Source organism: Coturnix japonica, chromosome 1 (assembly GCF_001577835.2).
Source record: "Coturnix japonica isolate 7356 chromosome 1, Coturnix japonica 2.1, whole genome shotgun sequence".
In the NCBI taxonomy this organism is placed as follows: Eukaryota; Metazoa; Chordata; class Aves; order Galliformes; family Phasianidae; genus Coturnix; species Coturnix japonica.
In genome coordinates, this window is record NC_029516.1 from 14,464,991 (window position 1) to 14,480,761 (window position 15,771).

At 39.9% G+C, this 15,771-nt stretch overlaps 1 protein-coding gene across 2 annotated transcripts in view; it reads left to right on the forward strand.

Moving 5' to 3' along the window:
- Nucleotides 1-4,568: 4,568 nt before the first annotated feature.
- Nucleotides 4,569-15,771, forward strand: part of TBC1D22A (TBC1 domain family member 22A) — a 141,837-nt gene continuing 130,634 nt past the window's right edge. The window contains exons 1-4 of one of the 2 annotated variants that reach the window (XM_015851951.2): nucleotides 4,569-4,853; nucleotides 6,347-6,403; nucleotides 9,004-9,344; nucleotides 10,053-10,232. In XM_015851951.2, the coding sequence (XP_015707437.1) occupies nucleotides 4,792-4,853; nucleotides 6,347-6,403; nucleotides 9,004-9,344; nucleotides 10,053-10,232 (640 nt within the window). In that variant the 5' untranslated portion in view covers nucleotides 4,569-4,791. The remainder of the gene's footprint in view (nucleotides 4,854-6,346; nucleotides 6,404-9,003; nucleotides 9,345-10,052; nucleotides 10,233-15,771) is intronic. The other variant, XM_015851943.2, reaches the window with a different exon arrangement.

Genomic DNA, 15,771 nt, shown 5'->3' on the forward strand with positions numbered 1-15,771 from the left:
CAGTTGTGAAGATTACCAGAGAACAAATGTTTGCTTTAGTTCTCAGGATAAATTGTAGATGCAGATTAACACACAGTTTGATGTGTACTAACATCTGAAGATATCTGCAGGAGATAATCCATCAAACTTCTGTGTAGTACTGTTGTCTCCATTATTCTTAAGCACCTGGGGAGAGTTACAGATTCACTGCTGAACAGTGTTTTGACCAAATGATGGAGGGGGGTCAAGCACATGGTTGCAGCCAATGCTGCGCCAAATGCAGCATCTCCACATTGAGCCAACTTGTAGGCTCAGAAGAAAATCTTCAGGAATCCACCTTTAGCATTCTCCTCTATTTTTCACTCTTACATTAAAGCAATAATAGACAGCGTTGCTATTTAATGGGACTCTGGAAAAAATAAAAGTGGATGTGTGTGTTCCAACGCATGGCTTACTATGAATTTTGGGAAATGTTATTGTCTCTCTCCATATCAATCTGCAGTTCTATGCAGGTTGACCAGCACCTCTTAAGCTCTCCAAACAATTTAGGAATATATTTTAGCCTCAGGAAAAATCATCTAATGCCACAATGATTTCTCTCCGCATCTTGTTTTGATAGCAAGCTAAATTTGCAGAAACTGATTTGAAATGTATAATTTAAATAAAAGAAACCTCTATCAATAATGAACAGAACTATCATGGCTCAGAGCCAAATATGCAATCATTTAGTTCTCTGTTTGAAGTCTGTCATGGTGCAGTGCTGTGTTTAAACCTTCACCATATGTTCTGAAGGCATAATAAGGTGGAATTTCAAGGAACAAGAAGTATCTTGGAAAGAGAACTTGTCACTTTTGCCAGCTTCTCTGCCTTTTGCCCAAGATGTAGGAAGAGCCGTCCCCCCTCCTGAGCCTCAAAGGCCTCAGCACCGCATTGCAGCAGCGTTCTGGGAGGAGTTCTGTGCTCCAGGCCATGGGTGCGCTTGCAGCTCAGCTGGGGTACGCCTGGCTGCCAGCACTACGTGATCTGTGAGACAGATAAACTAAAGCAAAATTAAACACCTTCACCTCAAACTGCATCAAATGTAAACATGAGCGCTGGCACTAATTTTTAAACGAGGGACATATTTTTAAAGCTACTCATATTGGCTGCTCATCCAGAAGAAGACACAGGAGACAGATGTTTACCCAGAAACAGACAATATTTGTTTATGCTCTCTGCAGTTTCATTATCCATTACTCAGTTACTTACTAGAGCATGTGGGTGTCAGTGTAGTTTGGAAAGTCTGTTCCTCACTCCCCTTCCCCTGAAATCTTGCTCAATTCATGTAACATAGAAGGTCATTAACAGAGAAGAGAGTTACAAAACCCTACGATGAGTCTGCCTGTGACAATGACATGGCCACAAGTTGTATCAGATGACGTTTAGACTGGACATAAGAAGGATCTTTTTCTCTCAGAGAGTGGTCAGGCACTGGAATGGCTGCCCAGGGAGGTGGTGGAGTCACCATCCCTGGCAGTGCAAAAGAGGCGTCTGGATAGGGAGCTAGGAGACATGGTTTAGTGGTTTTCTGTAGGTATGGTAAAGGGAGGACAGTTGAACTAGATGATCTTGTAGGTCCCTTCTAATCTTGTGATTGTGAATTTTCTCACTGTCTATCCATGTTGAGTCAATTAAGAACAAAGGTGAAATCACTCCTGCTTCCAGATTATCTTCATTGACCAGCCTTCGCTGTTCAAAATGACATTTACTTGTCATTTCTGGACTTTTCTTGTTCACACTTTCTTATTCACAAATATACAACTTTTGCTCAGATCCTGCTGTTTCTCACTCTGCATGTCAGATAGCTGCCTTTTTCTCTGGCCCATGGGACCAGTATGCCCTTCCTGACCCTCATGTCATGCACTCTTTTTTCTCTGCACTGCGCTGAAAGAACTGTTGGGAATACATGATTTACTGGACCACTTCTAACTTCTTTCATTCCAGTTATTGTCCGTCCTTCCTCTTTAACATCCCTTTGTTCTTTCCTTTCATGGTTCTCTGTGACCACTTCTCCCACTTATCTTGCCTTGACATATATTGTATTGACACGAAATACTGAACCCTCTGTTAGATTGCTGTCTTCTCTAGTATAACTGCCTCTGTTTCCTTTTCCTTTCTTTTTGGGTAGAATGCTGTTCTTGGGTTGGTTTGCAGCTTCACTTCCTCTGCTTCCTCTATGACTTTCATAATAAAGTAAATGGATGAAATGGTTAGAAAGAAGGGTGTTCTCATCAGCCAAACAGGACATGTGATCAGCCGCTACAGAAGGCATTGTGTGTTATATTAGCTGGTCAAAGTTGGTTAAAGCAGTAAAGACATGCAGAAACCAATGCTTTGATACGGAAGTGGCTAATTTAAACTGCTTTCACTTTTTCCTTACTGACTCAAGCAAACAAAACACGGATATAGAGAAACATAGTATTGTTATCTCTTAGAATAAGTCACTTCCAACCCCACCTCAGTGTTGCGTTTACACTACAGCATGTTGCTGACACAGCGACCTAAAGATAAGCATGAGAAAGCACACTCTAGCTTCAACAACTTAATCAGCAAATCCTCCCAGTGTGTACACAGCTAAGCTATCAGGGGAGTGCTGTTGTCAGCTTAGATAATTTTCCTTAACATCAATCCACACTTTTCTGCATGTCATGAGTAAAGCTGTACAGTATATATACCATACCTTTGCAGAAAAGGCTATCAGCGTAAGCATACCAGCACAGCTAGATTTCCTGAAGCTCACCACAACAGATGAGCTGAAACTGTTGCAACTGAATGCCCACTGAAACATCTGTTTATATATCTCACCAGCTACCGCACTAAGGAATAAACATCTTAGTCCTTTCTTTTCTCAAAAGATAAGAGTTATAGCTTGCAGTAGCGATAATTTTTGACCAGCCAAGAACACGGGTACATTTCTATATTTTAGTACATAAAATTCCTCAGCATTTTTATTTACCAACTGTATTTAGTGACTGAACTCTGTAAAATGGCCCCCAAAAGTAGAAGTAAATTATTTTGATAATTCAAGGCATTTCTTTCCTGCTGAAAATAAATTAAATGTGGAATCATTCTAAGCTCAGTATTGAAATGGCCCTTCAGAAGAAGCAGATCCTTGAAGAACCAGCATCCCGAATCAGTATTTTAGGGATGGATACTTTTAATACAGTGTTCTATAAAATAGTTCAGAATATATGTGTTTATATTTATGTGTTTATATATAAATAAAAGTTCTATGTTACAATATAAAGGTAAAAGAAAAAAATCAAGCTGAATACACTAACTTAAGCTTAACTAACTTATGCTCAGCCGAAGAGATAGTCCTGCATTTTCGTTCTGCTCTACCATTAATAACAGACTTTTGTCTGTGTGTACTCCCCATTCTTTACAATACAAATGTAGCTCCATCTGCACATCAGAATTATCTGGAGTGTTCAATAGAGTAAATCAATGCAGGAGTTATTTGTTTCTGGTGTAGAACTTTTCACTGCATTGAAAACTTAAGAACAATGTAACACATCCATATAATTAAAATGAAATAATACAGTGAACTCTATGCTGACTTGATTCAATAAAATCTCCACTTCTAAAATGAACCAGAAGTTCCACACGGCTGCACCAGACTGACATAAAAGTTAAATGGCTTTGCTTCAGCATTCAGGCCAAGCACCACAAAGACTGCAGATGGCCTTGGCTACCTATCCCCAAAATAATTAGGTTCCCTTTAGAGAAATATCAATAATGAGTAAACACAGTTTCAGTGAGAAACATAATTTCAAAATCCATATTACTGCTTATGATAGAATATATATTCCATGGATTTATCATGTTTTTGACTGCCACAAGCAAATGTATCTCCTTTTTATATCCTAACAGTGATGGATCTAAAACAAACTTGGTCTTAAACTAAGCAAAGTTCCTCTCCCGACCTTACAGGTTTCATTTTCACTTTAGCTAATAGGCATGGCTCATATTACACTGTGCTTTTCATGCACTGCATTAAGGCTGCTGATACTGAAGGTCACAGTGCATTATGAAACGCTTACACATCCATAATCTTTAAGGTGGATATTATTTAAAGAACATTAGTAGAGAAGAGGATACGATCCATACCATACTAACTCTAAAGCCATGACTCAATGAAGCTTTCCCTCCATATCCCTTCAGAAGATAAATGGGTAAATAATTGTATTTATCAACTGTGCACCATGGGAAATCGTGATGTATTTCATTATAAAATGGCATTAGATATAATTCAATCGAAAAGCTTCTCCAAGAGAACCTTGAGTTACTCTTCATATATAACCCAACCCAGAGGACCTAAAGCCTTGTAAGCACCACACCCTGAGCAGCACGCAGCCTTTTGCCAACACTTCAGTTCATAGAGCCAGGTTCCATTAGCATTCTGTGCCCTACACACTGAAACACAATGTAAGGAGCTCACAGGAAGGAACAGCCCACAACCACTACAGACCCGACCGGACCCTGGGCGGGGCGAACGTGGCCGCCCTGGGCCGGGCTGTGCCCACAAGGCCCTCCCCACTGCCCGACATTGGGCCGATCCGAGCCACCCGGCAGTGCTCTCACTTCTAGTTGGTTGAATCCTCCGGGTCTCCTCGGAAGGCGAATGAAGAGCGCCGTTGTTTCCCGGTCCCAAGATGGCAGCGCTCAGTTCAGTTTCTGAGGAAGGAAACTGGGGGGAGTGAACCCTGAGGGCGTGTGTCGGGGCTGCCAGCCGGGACGGGACGCGGGGCCGGGGATGAGGTGACAGCCGCCATGGCGAACGATGGGGGCAGGAAGCAGTTCTGGAAGCGGAGCGGCACGAAAGTACCGGGCAGGTGAGAGGGGCGGAGGGAAGGCCGGGGCTCTTTGGGGCAAGGGACACAAGGCCCGTAGTAGTTCGGCTGTGCCTGGGTCTCTCAGCTGTTCCCAGCTCCCCCGCTGCCGTCAGCTCGTCCCAGCTCGTCGCTCACCCCTACGTCCCGCTCCTCTCCTCCGTTTGGTTGCCCATGCAGAGAGATGACCGTGTTGTGCTGCCCTGTCCTGTCCTGGAACTTGTTTAAGGCGTTTCTGTCCCTCTGTCGTCAGCTTGTATTGAAAAAGAAGCTGTAAATAAACGAGTGAAATGTATTAGCTGAGTTTGCCTTTCTAAGCGCCCCATGGGAAACTGAGGAGCTGTGGCTAAAGAAAGCCACCAACAGTACAACCTAAAAGAAGTGCTGACTTGAAGTGCGTGGTTAAAAAGGAGAAGTAAAAAGTTGCTTCTGTTCATGGTGTGTCTGTAGCAGCAGTTTTGTGCCATATCTTCAGTACGCTCACACTGGTAAATATAGGCTGTTTGAGCAGCAGATAAGAAACTTCTACTACTTTGTCATTAGTCAAAGATTGAGAGATTCCAAAGTATTCTCATCCTCAGATAAAAATAATTTATTACATGTACCATATTTTGAGTGGTATAGAGTAATAATCTTGCTCGTCCTTTAACTCCTACTGTCCCTTATCCATAAGCACAAGCTGGTAGTAGTTGTGTTTATCTAGTTATAAACCACCTCTTCTGGTCTGACTGTTCTTCTCTCTCTGAACTTCTTGCTTTGTAATTTTCCCAAGTCCCGGTACCCCCCGTGGGGATAAAACATGCTTGACTTTCTTTGATTACACAAGCTCTGTGAATAGTTGCAGTTAATTAATTTGCAACCTACTGCTGATGTGGAAGAATGAGAATATGGAGAACGTGTTCTTGTTTTTTATGGCAGAGAGAGGATTGTTGCTTTATATAGAGGTGAGTTCTCTTCATGTCCGCTCATACAGCATCTGAAAGAAAGGACAGATTGTGCCATGAAGGACAGTGGCTGGTGACACCTGGCCCTCAACTGATCTAGAGTAGGGGAGAGGGTGCAGACAGTTGACTGGAGGTGGATTTCATAAACTCCACAGCCATCTGTAGGATTAATTTCATGAGGTAAAGCTGCTGGTTTGTTATGACTGCAGTCATTTTGGCTCGTTACTAAATCACTTTTACTAAGGCTGGACTTATATATGTGGTCTTGAGATTGATTTTTCATTTGCTGGGAGGACAGAAGAGAGAAACTTACTTCTTTTGAACTTTCTTACTGTGGAGTTATCTTTTTACCTTGTTTTAATTCCTAGATAGGAAAAGAATAATCTTAATTTGGTCTCAGGCTTTTTATTGAGTTACTTTTGAGTATACACTTTAATTTCAGATTCACTGTTTTTAGTTCTGTGGGGGATTCTATGGAATGGACTACTAGAAGGTTTCAGTTCTGTTTATTAGTGTCTAATTAGTATACACACTCTCTCTCTTTTCCTATAGTATCCAACATGTCTATGGAGCACAGCATCCGCCTTTTGACCCATTGCTGCATGGAACGTAAGTTAACCTAATATGCTATGATGTTGTCACTGTCTGGGTGGATGGCGGGAGAGTGGTGGATGTAGTCTACCTTGATTTTGGCAGGGCATTTGACAATGTCTCCCACTACATCCTTATAACAAAGCTGAGGAAGTGTGGGATAAATGAGTGGACAGTGAGGTGGGTTGAGAACTGTCTGACTGGCGAAGCATGGGGGGTCGTCACTGGTGGTGCAGAGTCCAGTTGGAGACCTGTAACTAGCGGTGTTCCCCGGGGGTTGGTGCTGGGTCTGGTCTTGTTCAACATCTTCATCAATGACCTTGATGAGGGGATAGTGACCACCCTCAGCAAGTTTGCTGATGATACAAAGTTGGGAGGATTGGCTGACACGCCTGAAGGCTGTGCTGCCATTCAGCGAGACCTGGACAGGCTGGAGAGCTGGGTGGTAAAAAAATGGATGAGGTTTAACAAAAGCAAGTGTGGAGTCTTGCACCTAGGGAGGAATAATTGCATGCACCAGTAAAGGCTGGGGGAAGACCTGCTGGAGAGGAGCTCTGCAGAGAGGGACCTGGGCGTCCTGGTGGACAACAGGTTGGCCATGAGCCAGCAGTGTGCCCCTGTAGCCAAAAAGGCCAATGGCATACTGGGGTGTATTAAAAAGAGTGTGTCCAGCAGGTCGAGGGAGTTGATCCTCCCCCTCTACTCTGCCCTGGTGAGGCCTCATGTGGAATCCTGTGTCCAGTTCTGGGCCCCCCAATACAAAAAGGACAGGGGTCTCTTGGAAAGAGCAGCAGAGGGCCACTAAGATGGTGAAGGGCATGGAGCATCTCCCCTATGAGGAGAGACTACGTGAACTGGGTCTGTTTAGCCCTGAGAAAAGAAGACTGAGAGGGGACCTGATCCAAGTCTATAAATATCTGAAATGTGGGGGGCAAAGTGGCACTACTTTTCAGTAGTGTGTGGAGACAGGACAAGGGGAAACGGCCAGAAACTGGAGCATAGGAAGTTCTGCACGAATGTGCTCAAGAACTTCTTTACGGTGAGGGTGACGTAGCACTGGAACGGGCTGCCCAGGGAGGTGGTGGAGTCTCCTTCTGTGGAGATATTCAAGATCCGACTGGACGCCGAGCTGTGCGACGTGGTGTAGGGAGCCTGCTTTCCAGGAGGGTTGGACTCGATGATCTCTAGAGGTCCCTTTCAACCCCTACAATTCTGTGGTTCTGTGATTCAGATAACCCAGATGATTTGGATCTTATCTGTCTTCTTTCCTCTTTTTCTTCTTTATTGTTAGAATATTGTTAAGTTTCTATTCAGAATTTTTGTCATAAGCGTGACTTTTTTGACCTCTTTTATTGCTTCTTGATGCTTACCAGATTGTGAATTGCAGAAGAGTTTTTCAGTATCTTGTCTAACATGGATTGCAGTCTTTCATCTCTTTGCAGTGCCTCAAAAACTTATAGTAAATAATTATCTTAATTTTGCGGATGAAGCCTATAGTTCAGATATAAACAATCTATATGCATCTTTCTGTTGATTATCTGCCTATTTTTTCTGTGTGCCCGTCTGTGAAATTAAAGAATCAGATTATGGCATGGATTACTTTGAGATAAAGGTGGGCATTTTGCTTGTGGTAGTAGGTGGAAGAAAGGAGGTAGTAATTTTAAAATAGCCTTTGGTCATGATTATTGGATATCGGAATACAATGTGGGTGAAAAGGGTAAAATTATCACCATAAGTAATGAAATAAATTTCTTGCTAATAACCCACAGCTAATGCAAATGCACTATTTTTCATTTCCTTATGGCTGAGGTGTTTAGGAAAATGCATTGTTGGATTCTGACTGCTGCTGCTTCTTTAAGTTTTTAATGTTTTGAACTTTATTTTTTGAGAGTAAGGAAGCTTACTCAATGTGTAATTTAGCTGAAATCTGAAAGCTGGCGTGATTGCTCGGCATTACAGTAACAAGGGCCAAGCTAGGGTGGAATGTCTGGTTTATCTATCTTGTACTGTTTCGACAGAAGGATAGAGTTAGCAGGTGATCAGGGCATGCTCAGAGTAGGAACTCAAAGAAACATCCTGGCTATCAGAAGAGCAAAGTTCTGAAGCAGATTCATGCTAGAGTGCATGATTGGAGAGGAATGATAGATCTAATGAGTTTTAAGGTGAGATTTGATTTGTTTATGACAGTGATTGCATTGCTTGATTGCATATGGTGATTTAGGATTAGACCTGATGACTTGATTGCTGCTGCTGCTTGATTATGCAACAACTACATGGAAGGGCCTGAAACCTCTATAAAAGCTCATAAAGCAAGAGAATTGTAACATTTCCTATCTGTCTTACAAAGTATTCCAGCAGTATTTCTTTTGGCTTCTAGCTTTTATCTGTTTGCCTATCTTGGAGGCAAGGAAAGGGAGGATTTGTTCGGACTGCATTCACAATGAGGAAGGGTGAGGTTGTTACCTGCCTTCCTCCTCAGGAATATTCCACTATGTTATATCATGGTTGGAAGCAGTAGTAACTTGAATAGAGGGAGAGAAATATCTGCTGACTGTATAATATCGTGTTGCTTTCTTCATTGCCGATTCTCTAAATATTGTTTCCTTGTTATTTAACAGCTTGATAAAACCGGGTTCAAAACCACCTACAACTCCAGTGAAACTAAAGAAAGTCAGCACCTTCCAAGAGTTTGAAAGTAATACAAGTGATGCTTGGGATCTTGGGGATGATGATGATGAACTCTTAGCCATAGCTGCTGAAAACTTAAATACAGAAGTGGTCATGGAAACGGCTCACAAAGTAATTCAGAATCACAGCAAGTTACAAGAACAGCATAAATTTCTGGAAGAGCATCTACAGGAAGAAAAACAAGTAGAATCAGCAGAGCTGACTTCAAATGTGTGTGGTGATAATAGGCTCGTTAAATCAGTCAGCGAAGGTCATACATCAGCTTCATCAGGTATGTTAAGAAATGGAAAAAGTGTGGAAAATCAAGTATAGAGACCTATAATATTCGCCTCGTAGGACATTAACCCCTTCCCAACCTTTACCACAGGTAAATGTTATTAGTCGGTATTAGATGATTTGAGGGAGGTACTGCACGCCATGCTAAACTGTAAAGCATGTCTATGTGAAATACATGGGTCAAGAAACAATAATTAAACTTCTTTGTTTTCAGACTAGATAAGTACTCAATTTTTGGAGGGACTTGCACTATTTTTTGTATTTTAATGACTAACTGCATCAAGTTGTATGTAATTAATCTACTGCTGTAGAAAAAGTTGATACTAAAATGCTACTTTATAAAATACTTAAAAATGGAGAAAAATGTTTTCTATGGACTGGGAAGTTCATCCTGTTGAGTGATCTGGGCTGTGTTCCTGTGTAATGAAGTAACCAATCACAATGATGATTATGGAAATGAATTAACCTTGCTGTTAGAGTGATCTCTAATTGATGTGTTTTAATTGTGGAATATTGCTAGGAAGAGGAATACCTATGCTGTTAAATTCTAGTAGTTTGCAGTTCAAATTAGTGTTATGCCTTTAGGTTATATTTCTCTATTTCTCCAGAAAAGAACTGTGTTCTGAATTTAAAAGTTAAATTCAATTTATTAGTTGTCCTCTTACTAGCTGAGACTAAGTATTATGCTTCTTTCTCCCTTCAGATAATGCTAGTGAAAATTCTTCCATGCAAAGATCACAGTCCCTTCCACAAACCTCCACACCTCCTTTAGTGAGTGGAATGGCAGACTTCAATACCTCAGTTACTCCTGCATTAACTGAAAGAGAAGCATCCCGACTAGACAAATTTAAGCAGTTACTTGCTGGCCCCAACACAGATCTTGGTGAGTATGTTTTGAAAAAGCTATGAATTACATCTAAATAACATTTAAACTATAAGACTTTGCTGATTGATATATTGTTTTTCCAGATTGTTTGGTTTTGATCTAATTCTGTCAGCGTTTAGAATAGATCTTGCAGAAAAAAAAGGATAAAGTATAGTTGAACGCCTGTTCTAATATGCAATTTGAATGCATTATTCTAATAAGTAGAATGTTAATGCCTTCTTGTTCTGTTGTGTTGCATCATTTTGTCTTAGTGGACAAACTTCTGAGCCGCCACCACCAGCAAACCAAACAAAAACAAATCACAAAGTATAATTAGCTGTGTTAGTGCTAAAGCTTTCTAATGAAGCAACATGAGGTGTAAGAATGATTCTTCTGCTTAGGAATAGGAAAAAATGGTAAGGCATGGAATTATTATTGCTTGTCTACTTAGTGAGCATTGTTTATGTTCAGACTAATACATTAGTTCTGTGTCTCATCTGTGAATGCTGACAGTGTGTTAATGTGAAAACAAATGTATTGTCAGATAACATGACTGTTGCCTTTGTCCACTAGGTTTTAGCTGCTGATTTGTAAGAGTAAGCGTTGAGAGGGTATCACAGAAACAAATGGCATGTATCCCAAGTGAAAATGTGGAGCAAGTAGGGAATTTGGAAGGCTTGGTTAGTCACTTTGATGTAGAACTTTATGTTGAGGTACCTCATAAAATGATTATGACTTAAGACAGTTCTGGAAGATATGTTCAGGGAACATATGGAAGGAGATAGAAACTGCATGTTTGCAGTTCCTTAATTAAGACTTCCTTTTCCTAAAAATAAGAGATTACTTCAGTGTAACAATACAACGTAGCCCAAGTTGTGGCTATTTTTTTTTTTTCATTCTGTAATGCATCCTATGGTGAGATTGCTGCTGATGAAATAGAACTATGGAAACAATACTAGACCAGACATAACACTTAAGTGAGTGATGATATTCTTAGGAAATAGAGCTGTGAATAAACTCTTAAGGTGCTATGCAAAATATAGAAATTGGTTTAAACTTGCAAAGGATCATCAAATATTGCTTTTTCATCCTTTGATCCAACATGTTAAGTTTTTATGTGATTGTGACTGACATGAAGGCTCAACTTTCTTGAACACAGTATAACAGTAGTTATAGTACAGTAGTAACATCCTTTACAAAAAATTATGAAATCAGAGTGAAGACAAGATTTAACTTAAACCAGCTCAAGGGGAAATGGCTGTAAACTGGAGCGTAGGTAGTTCCACAGCAATATGTGAAAGAACTTCATGGTGTGCATGATGGAGCGCTGGAACAGGCTGCCCAGGGGGGTTGTGGAGTCTCCTTCTCTGGAGGTACTCAAGGCCTGCCTGGATGCCTACCTGTGCAGCCTGCTGTAGGGAGCCTGCTTTGCAGGGGGGTTGGACTCAATGATCTCTAGAGGTCCCTTCCAACCCCTACCATTCCATGATTTCACTTCTGCTTCCTAATTACACGTGGATACTTCCTCAGTAAATGAAATTTACAAATTAAAGTAAAAAGAGATTTGTTGTGTCCCCACACTTTCTAAATTTCACACAAATATATACAGTAATACAAAATTTAAATATACTGTTCTGCATGACATTATTATAATGTGGTGCACATCTCATAAGGTGTCAGTATCCTTTTTTGTGGGTTCTGGTGAATGAGGCCTGCTCTAAGTCTACATGTAGGGAACACCTTGTTTCTCTTGATGCATAGGCAAAAATTCATGTGTTTTAATATGTTCTTTTTTCATGAAAGGATTGTAAAGAAAATAATTAATTGTTGTGAAACTGTAATTAGTAGATCATATGTAGTGCTGGGACTACATTACATATATTTATTAGGGTAAATGTGAGTTTGTATGCTTATATACGAATATGTACAAACAAGTATATACATATGAACATATACACAGTTCACTGGAATATGGTGTGTGTATGTGTGCATTATTGGAAAGTGCTTGTTTTAGCTCCATGTTGCAACAGAGACTGTATTTAAGAAGGGTTGTTAAGGATACTGTTAGTCTAGGAAACTAGATTGTTATTATTCAGTATAATACTGAAAATGAGCTAAGGCAGAACTACATAATAGGCTCTAGTCTAAAATTTGTAGTGAGTAATGAAGGGATAGGTACCAGTTCTGTTGCACACAACTAGTAATAATTAGTGTGTATGATGAACTGAATTAGTGGTCTGTCATGATGGAGACATTCCAGCAAAAATTCCTGCTCCTTTCTACACCTTATGTAGTAGTGTTGCCTTTACTTGGAAGCAGTGGTCGTATTAGCAGCGTAGAATATCTCTGACTTTGTTTACTTGATACAGCTTAGCATGTTGAGAGTGATTGTGACAGATCTTTCCAGAGTATCTAAAAAATAAGGTAATCTGTGGACTGAAACAGTGTCATGTACATTTTCAACTTGAGCCTTTTCTCCAATCATAATATGAGAAATCAACACAAAGAATGCGAAGTAACACAAATGGCGCTGAAAACATTTCATTCACACTTGAATAATAATTATCCTATAGAGACAGTGTAAAAAGCAGTGTTAGTCACATATGTCAACTTGTGGCTGTGAAAAGTTATGCTCTTTTTCACCATAAAAACTCAAGAGTTTTCAAAAAGGTGTGTTATGTGTTTGGAAGTGAAGATTATTTAGGTCACTGAAATGTGCTAATATATTTTGGAGTCAGGATTTGGTCTGTAGGTTGGATATTGTGAAGTTGTAGAAAGAGGTACGTTCTGTTAGCTCCATCGAACTACACATGAAGAAAAATTATGCACTGGAGATGTACAGTTGTCAGAAATGGGAATCCTCTGGTAGTTACTACACAAACATATGGTGACAAAGCCATTCTCAAAGTTTCTGTGTATGGTTTTATCTTTGGGTCCATGTACATGGTGTCCTTCTGCTGTGACAGCTGCACCATTCAGCTTGGTGTCGTTAGCAAACACACTGAATACACACTCAATTCCGTCTTCTGTGTCATTGATAAAGATGTTGAAGTTACCCTTTCTTTGTCTGCTGATTCTGTCATGTGCTTCTAGGTATATCATTTGTGCTATAGGAGAGAAACATTCAAGAGCCTTTGTGCCTCTAAGTACTAGCATAATGCAAAGAATAGGGAGCTGATGGCAAAATTATGAAGTAAAAGCTGCCTAACAAGCTGAATCACATCACAGTAAGAAGTGTGGGCTGGTAGAAGGAACCTGCTGTAAGAAGCTATTTGGAGAATGACTTGAGTTCTGATTACTCTCTATTAGATCATGTTGATGTATACTGAGTGCAAATTCAGGAAGCAGGATAGGATTTGAGGTAGCATGCATGATACTGAACTGCATGATAGATTGTTGGGCCAGCCAGTGCTTCATGGTACTGCAGGCCAGGTTGCTGAGAGACAGAACTGGTTGTTCTGTACCATCTGCCTGTGCTTATTCTTGCTTTGCAGTCAACTTGATTTAGATTTACGTCATGTAAAGCCCCTCCTTTCCTTGTAGAAGATTTGGCCTAACTGAATTAAGGTGGGCCCCTTGTTTTTAGAGTCTCCTGCAGATGATTGCTGTAATAGGAGTGAGGGAGACTCCAAAGCAGCGTAGAGAGATTGAGAAGGAGCTTGATAAGTAGAGTTTACATTTTTTGTGCTTAGAATTGTTTATACGATCTAGAATGTATATTAAGCCTAATTGAACACGTCAATTATCATTTTTGTTTATGGTTGATAAAGGTAGTAGTCTGTAACAGCATCCTGCTGTCCTTTGAAACTGTTTGTCAATCTGATGTTATTGTAAAAAATTGAATAACTGTACAAAATATTCATTGAAACGAGCCTGATTAGTTTTCTTCCTAGCCTCATTAATTTTTCTCCATTGAACTGCATAGCCATTTGTCTTTATATCCTTGGCCCATCTATGTCACTTAGAATTTTATTGCCTCCTGTAGTTTTCAGTCACATACAGTTGATCATTTCAGCGTATATTCTTCTTCCAGTTTCCTGCTGCGTCAGACAAAAGTAACAAATTCTGTTCTACGCCTTCTTGTTGTGACGTGCTGTTTGTCGTGTCTATTTTTCAAACTGTTCTCACTGAAAACTATTCTTTCTGATTCCTGTGCCAGTCAGCTTATCTGCAGAACATGCAGAGTGTGCATTTCAGCTGAGAAATAAGAAGAAAATAAATCCAAACCCAAAGAAACAACAAACCAGTCCCCCCCCGCCCCCCCAAAAAAACAACAAAACACAAAACCAAATCCACACAAAACAAACTCAAATGTCAGTGTTCTATCAGTAGCCTTCAGAACAATTTTATTTATTTATTTTTTAATTAAACAAATTGGTGCAAAGCATCTTTATGTATTTTTTTTTGTATTGTTTTCTGGATTTGTTTCTGTTTTCCATGCTTTGATGTAATAGCGCATGGTTTCATGATTATGTAAAGCATTAATACTGTGGTCGAACATTTCAATTTCAAGGTAATTTATCATTTTTTTTTGTAACTAGGTGACATAAGTTTTTATTTTTTTAAACAGTTTCTGATAACAATTCTGGTAATGGGATATTCTGCTACAAATTGCAAAAGCGATTTAATTAAGAGTGTCTCGTGTATCAGATAAGGTTTTGTCACCAATAAGGCAACCTTAGTGGTAATGATTATTAATGGTTAGAAATAGCCTCACGCTTCTTTTTGCACTAATGAAAACTACTCTTGTGATGCAAAGTATGTTCACAGTCAGCTGAGGAAAACTTGTGTTGATAGGTGATAAAAAGTCTTACAGGAATTTGTTGCAATAGAGATGGGAAATAAGGGAAAAGCTTTTAAGCCATTTCCTGAATGTTTAAACAGTTCATAGCTCTTACTGATGTCATTTTGATTCTTTACTTCAGTGATTCTACTGCAAGTCTTATTTATGTTCAGGGTAGGCATGGGCAGGGTTCTTTGACAGCTGGATGCTTGTGCTTGTTTAGCACTGGCATTTCAGATGACATTAAAAGGATTTCTCTTTGTATACATGAGGTTTTCCTCTTTATGTGAACTATGAGCTAAGTCTAATTTCTCCTTTGGTGTTTGGTCACAAGCTGAAATTCAGCCTTATTTCCTGTCTCCACTAATCCATGAAACATTTAGGAGGAATGCACTGCAGTCCCAGTGGTCTTCTCACTTTGAGCTGATAATCACACATTAGTTCTTCTCACAAGTTAGAAATGCTAACAAGCCGGATTCCTGAAAGTAGTGTGGAGTTCATTACTTGAAACATAAACAGTTTGGGTGACTAAATCAATTATTTCACCTCATTCAAGAGTAGCTCCAGCCCATTAGACATACTCCAGGTAAGATTCTTTGCATGGGCAGGATCCTCTTTATTCTGTAGTGTTTTCAGCAGCTTTCATCTTTAGCCGAAGATAATGAGGGAAGAGACAGAGAAAGGAGATATGTAACTTTTAGGTGTTTTTGTTTTAATTACTTTTAAATAGGAAAAACTCTCTTGTGGATAAGTGTACAATTTCTGGACTCAGTT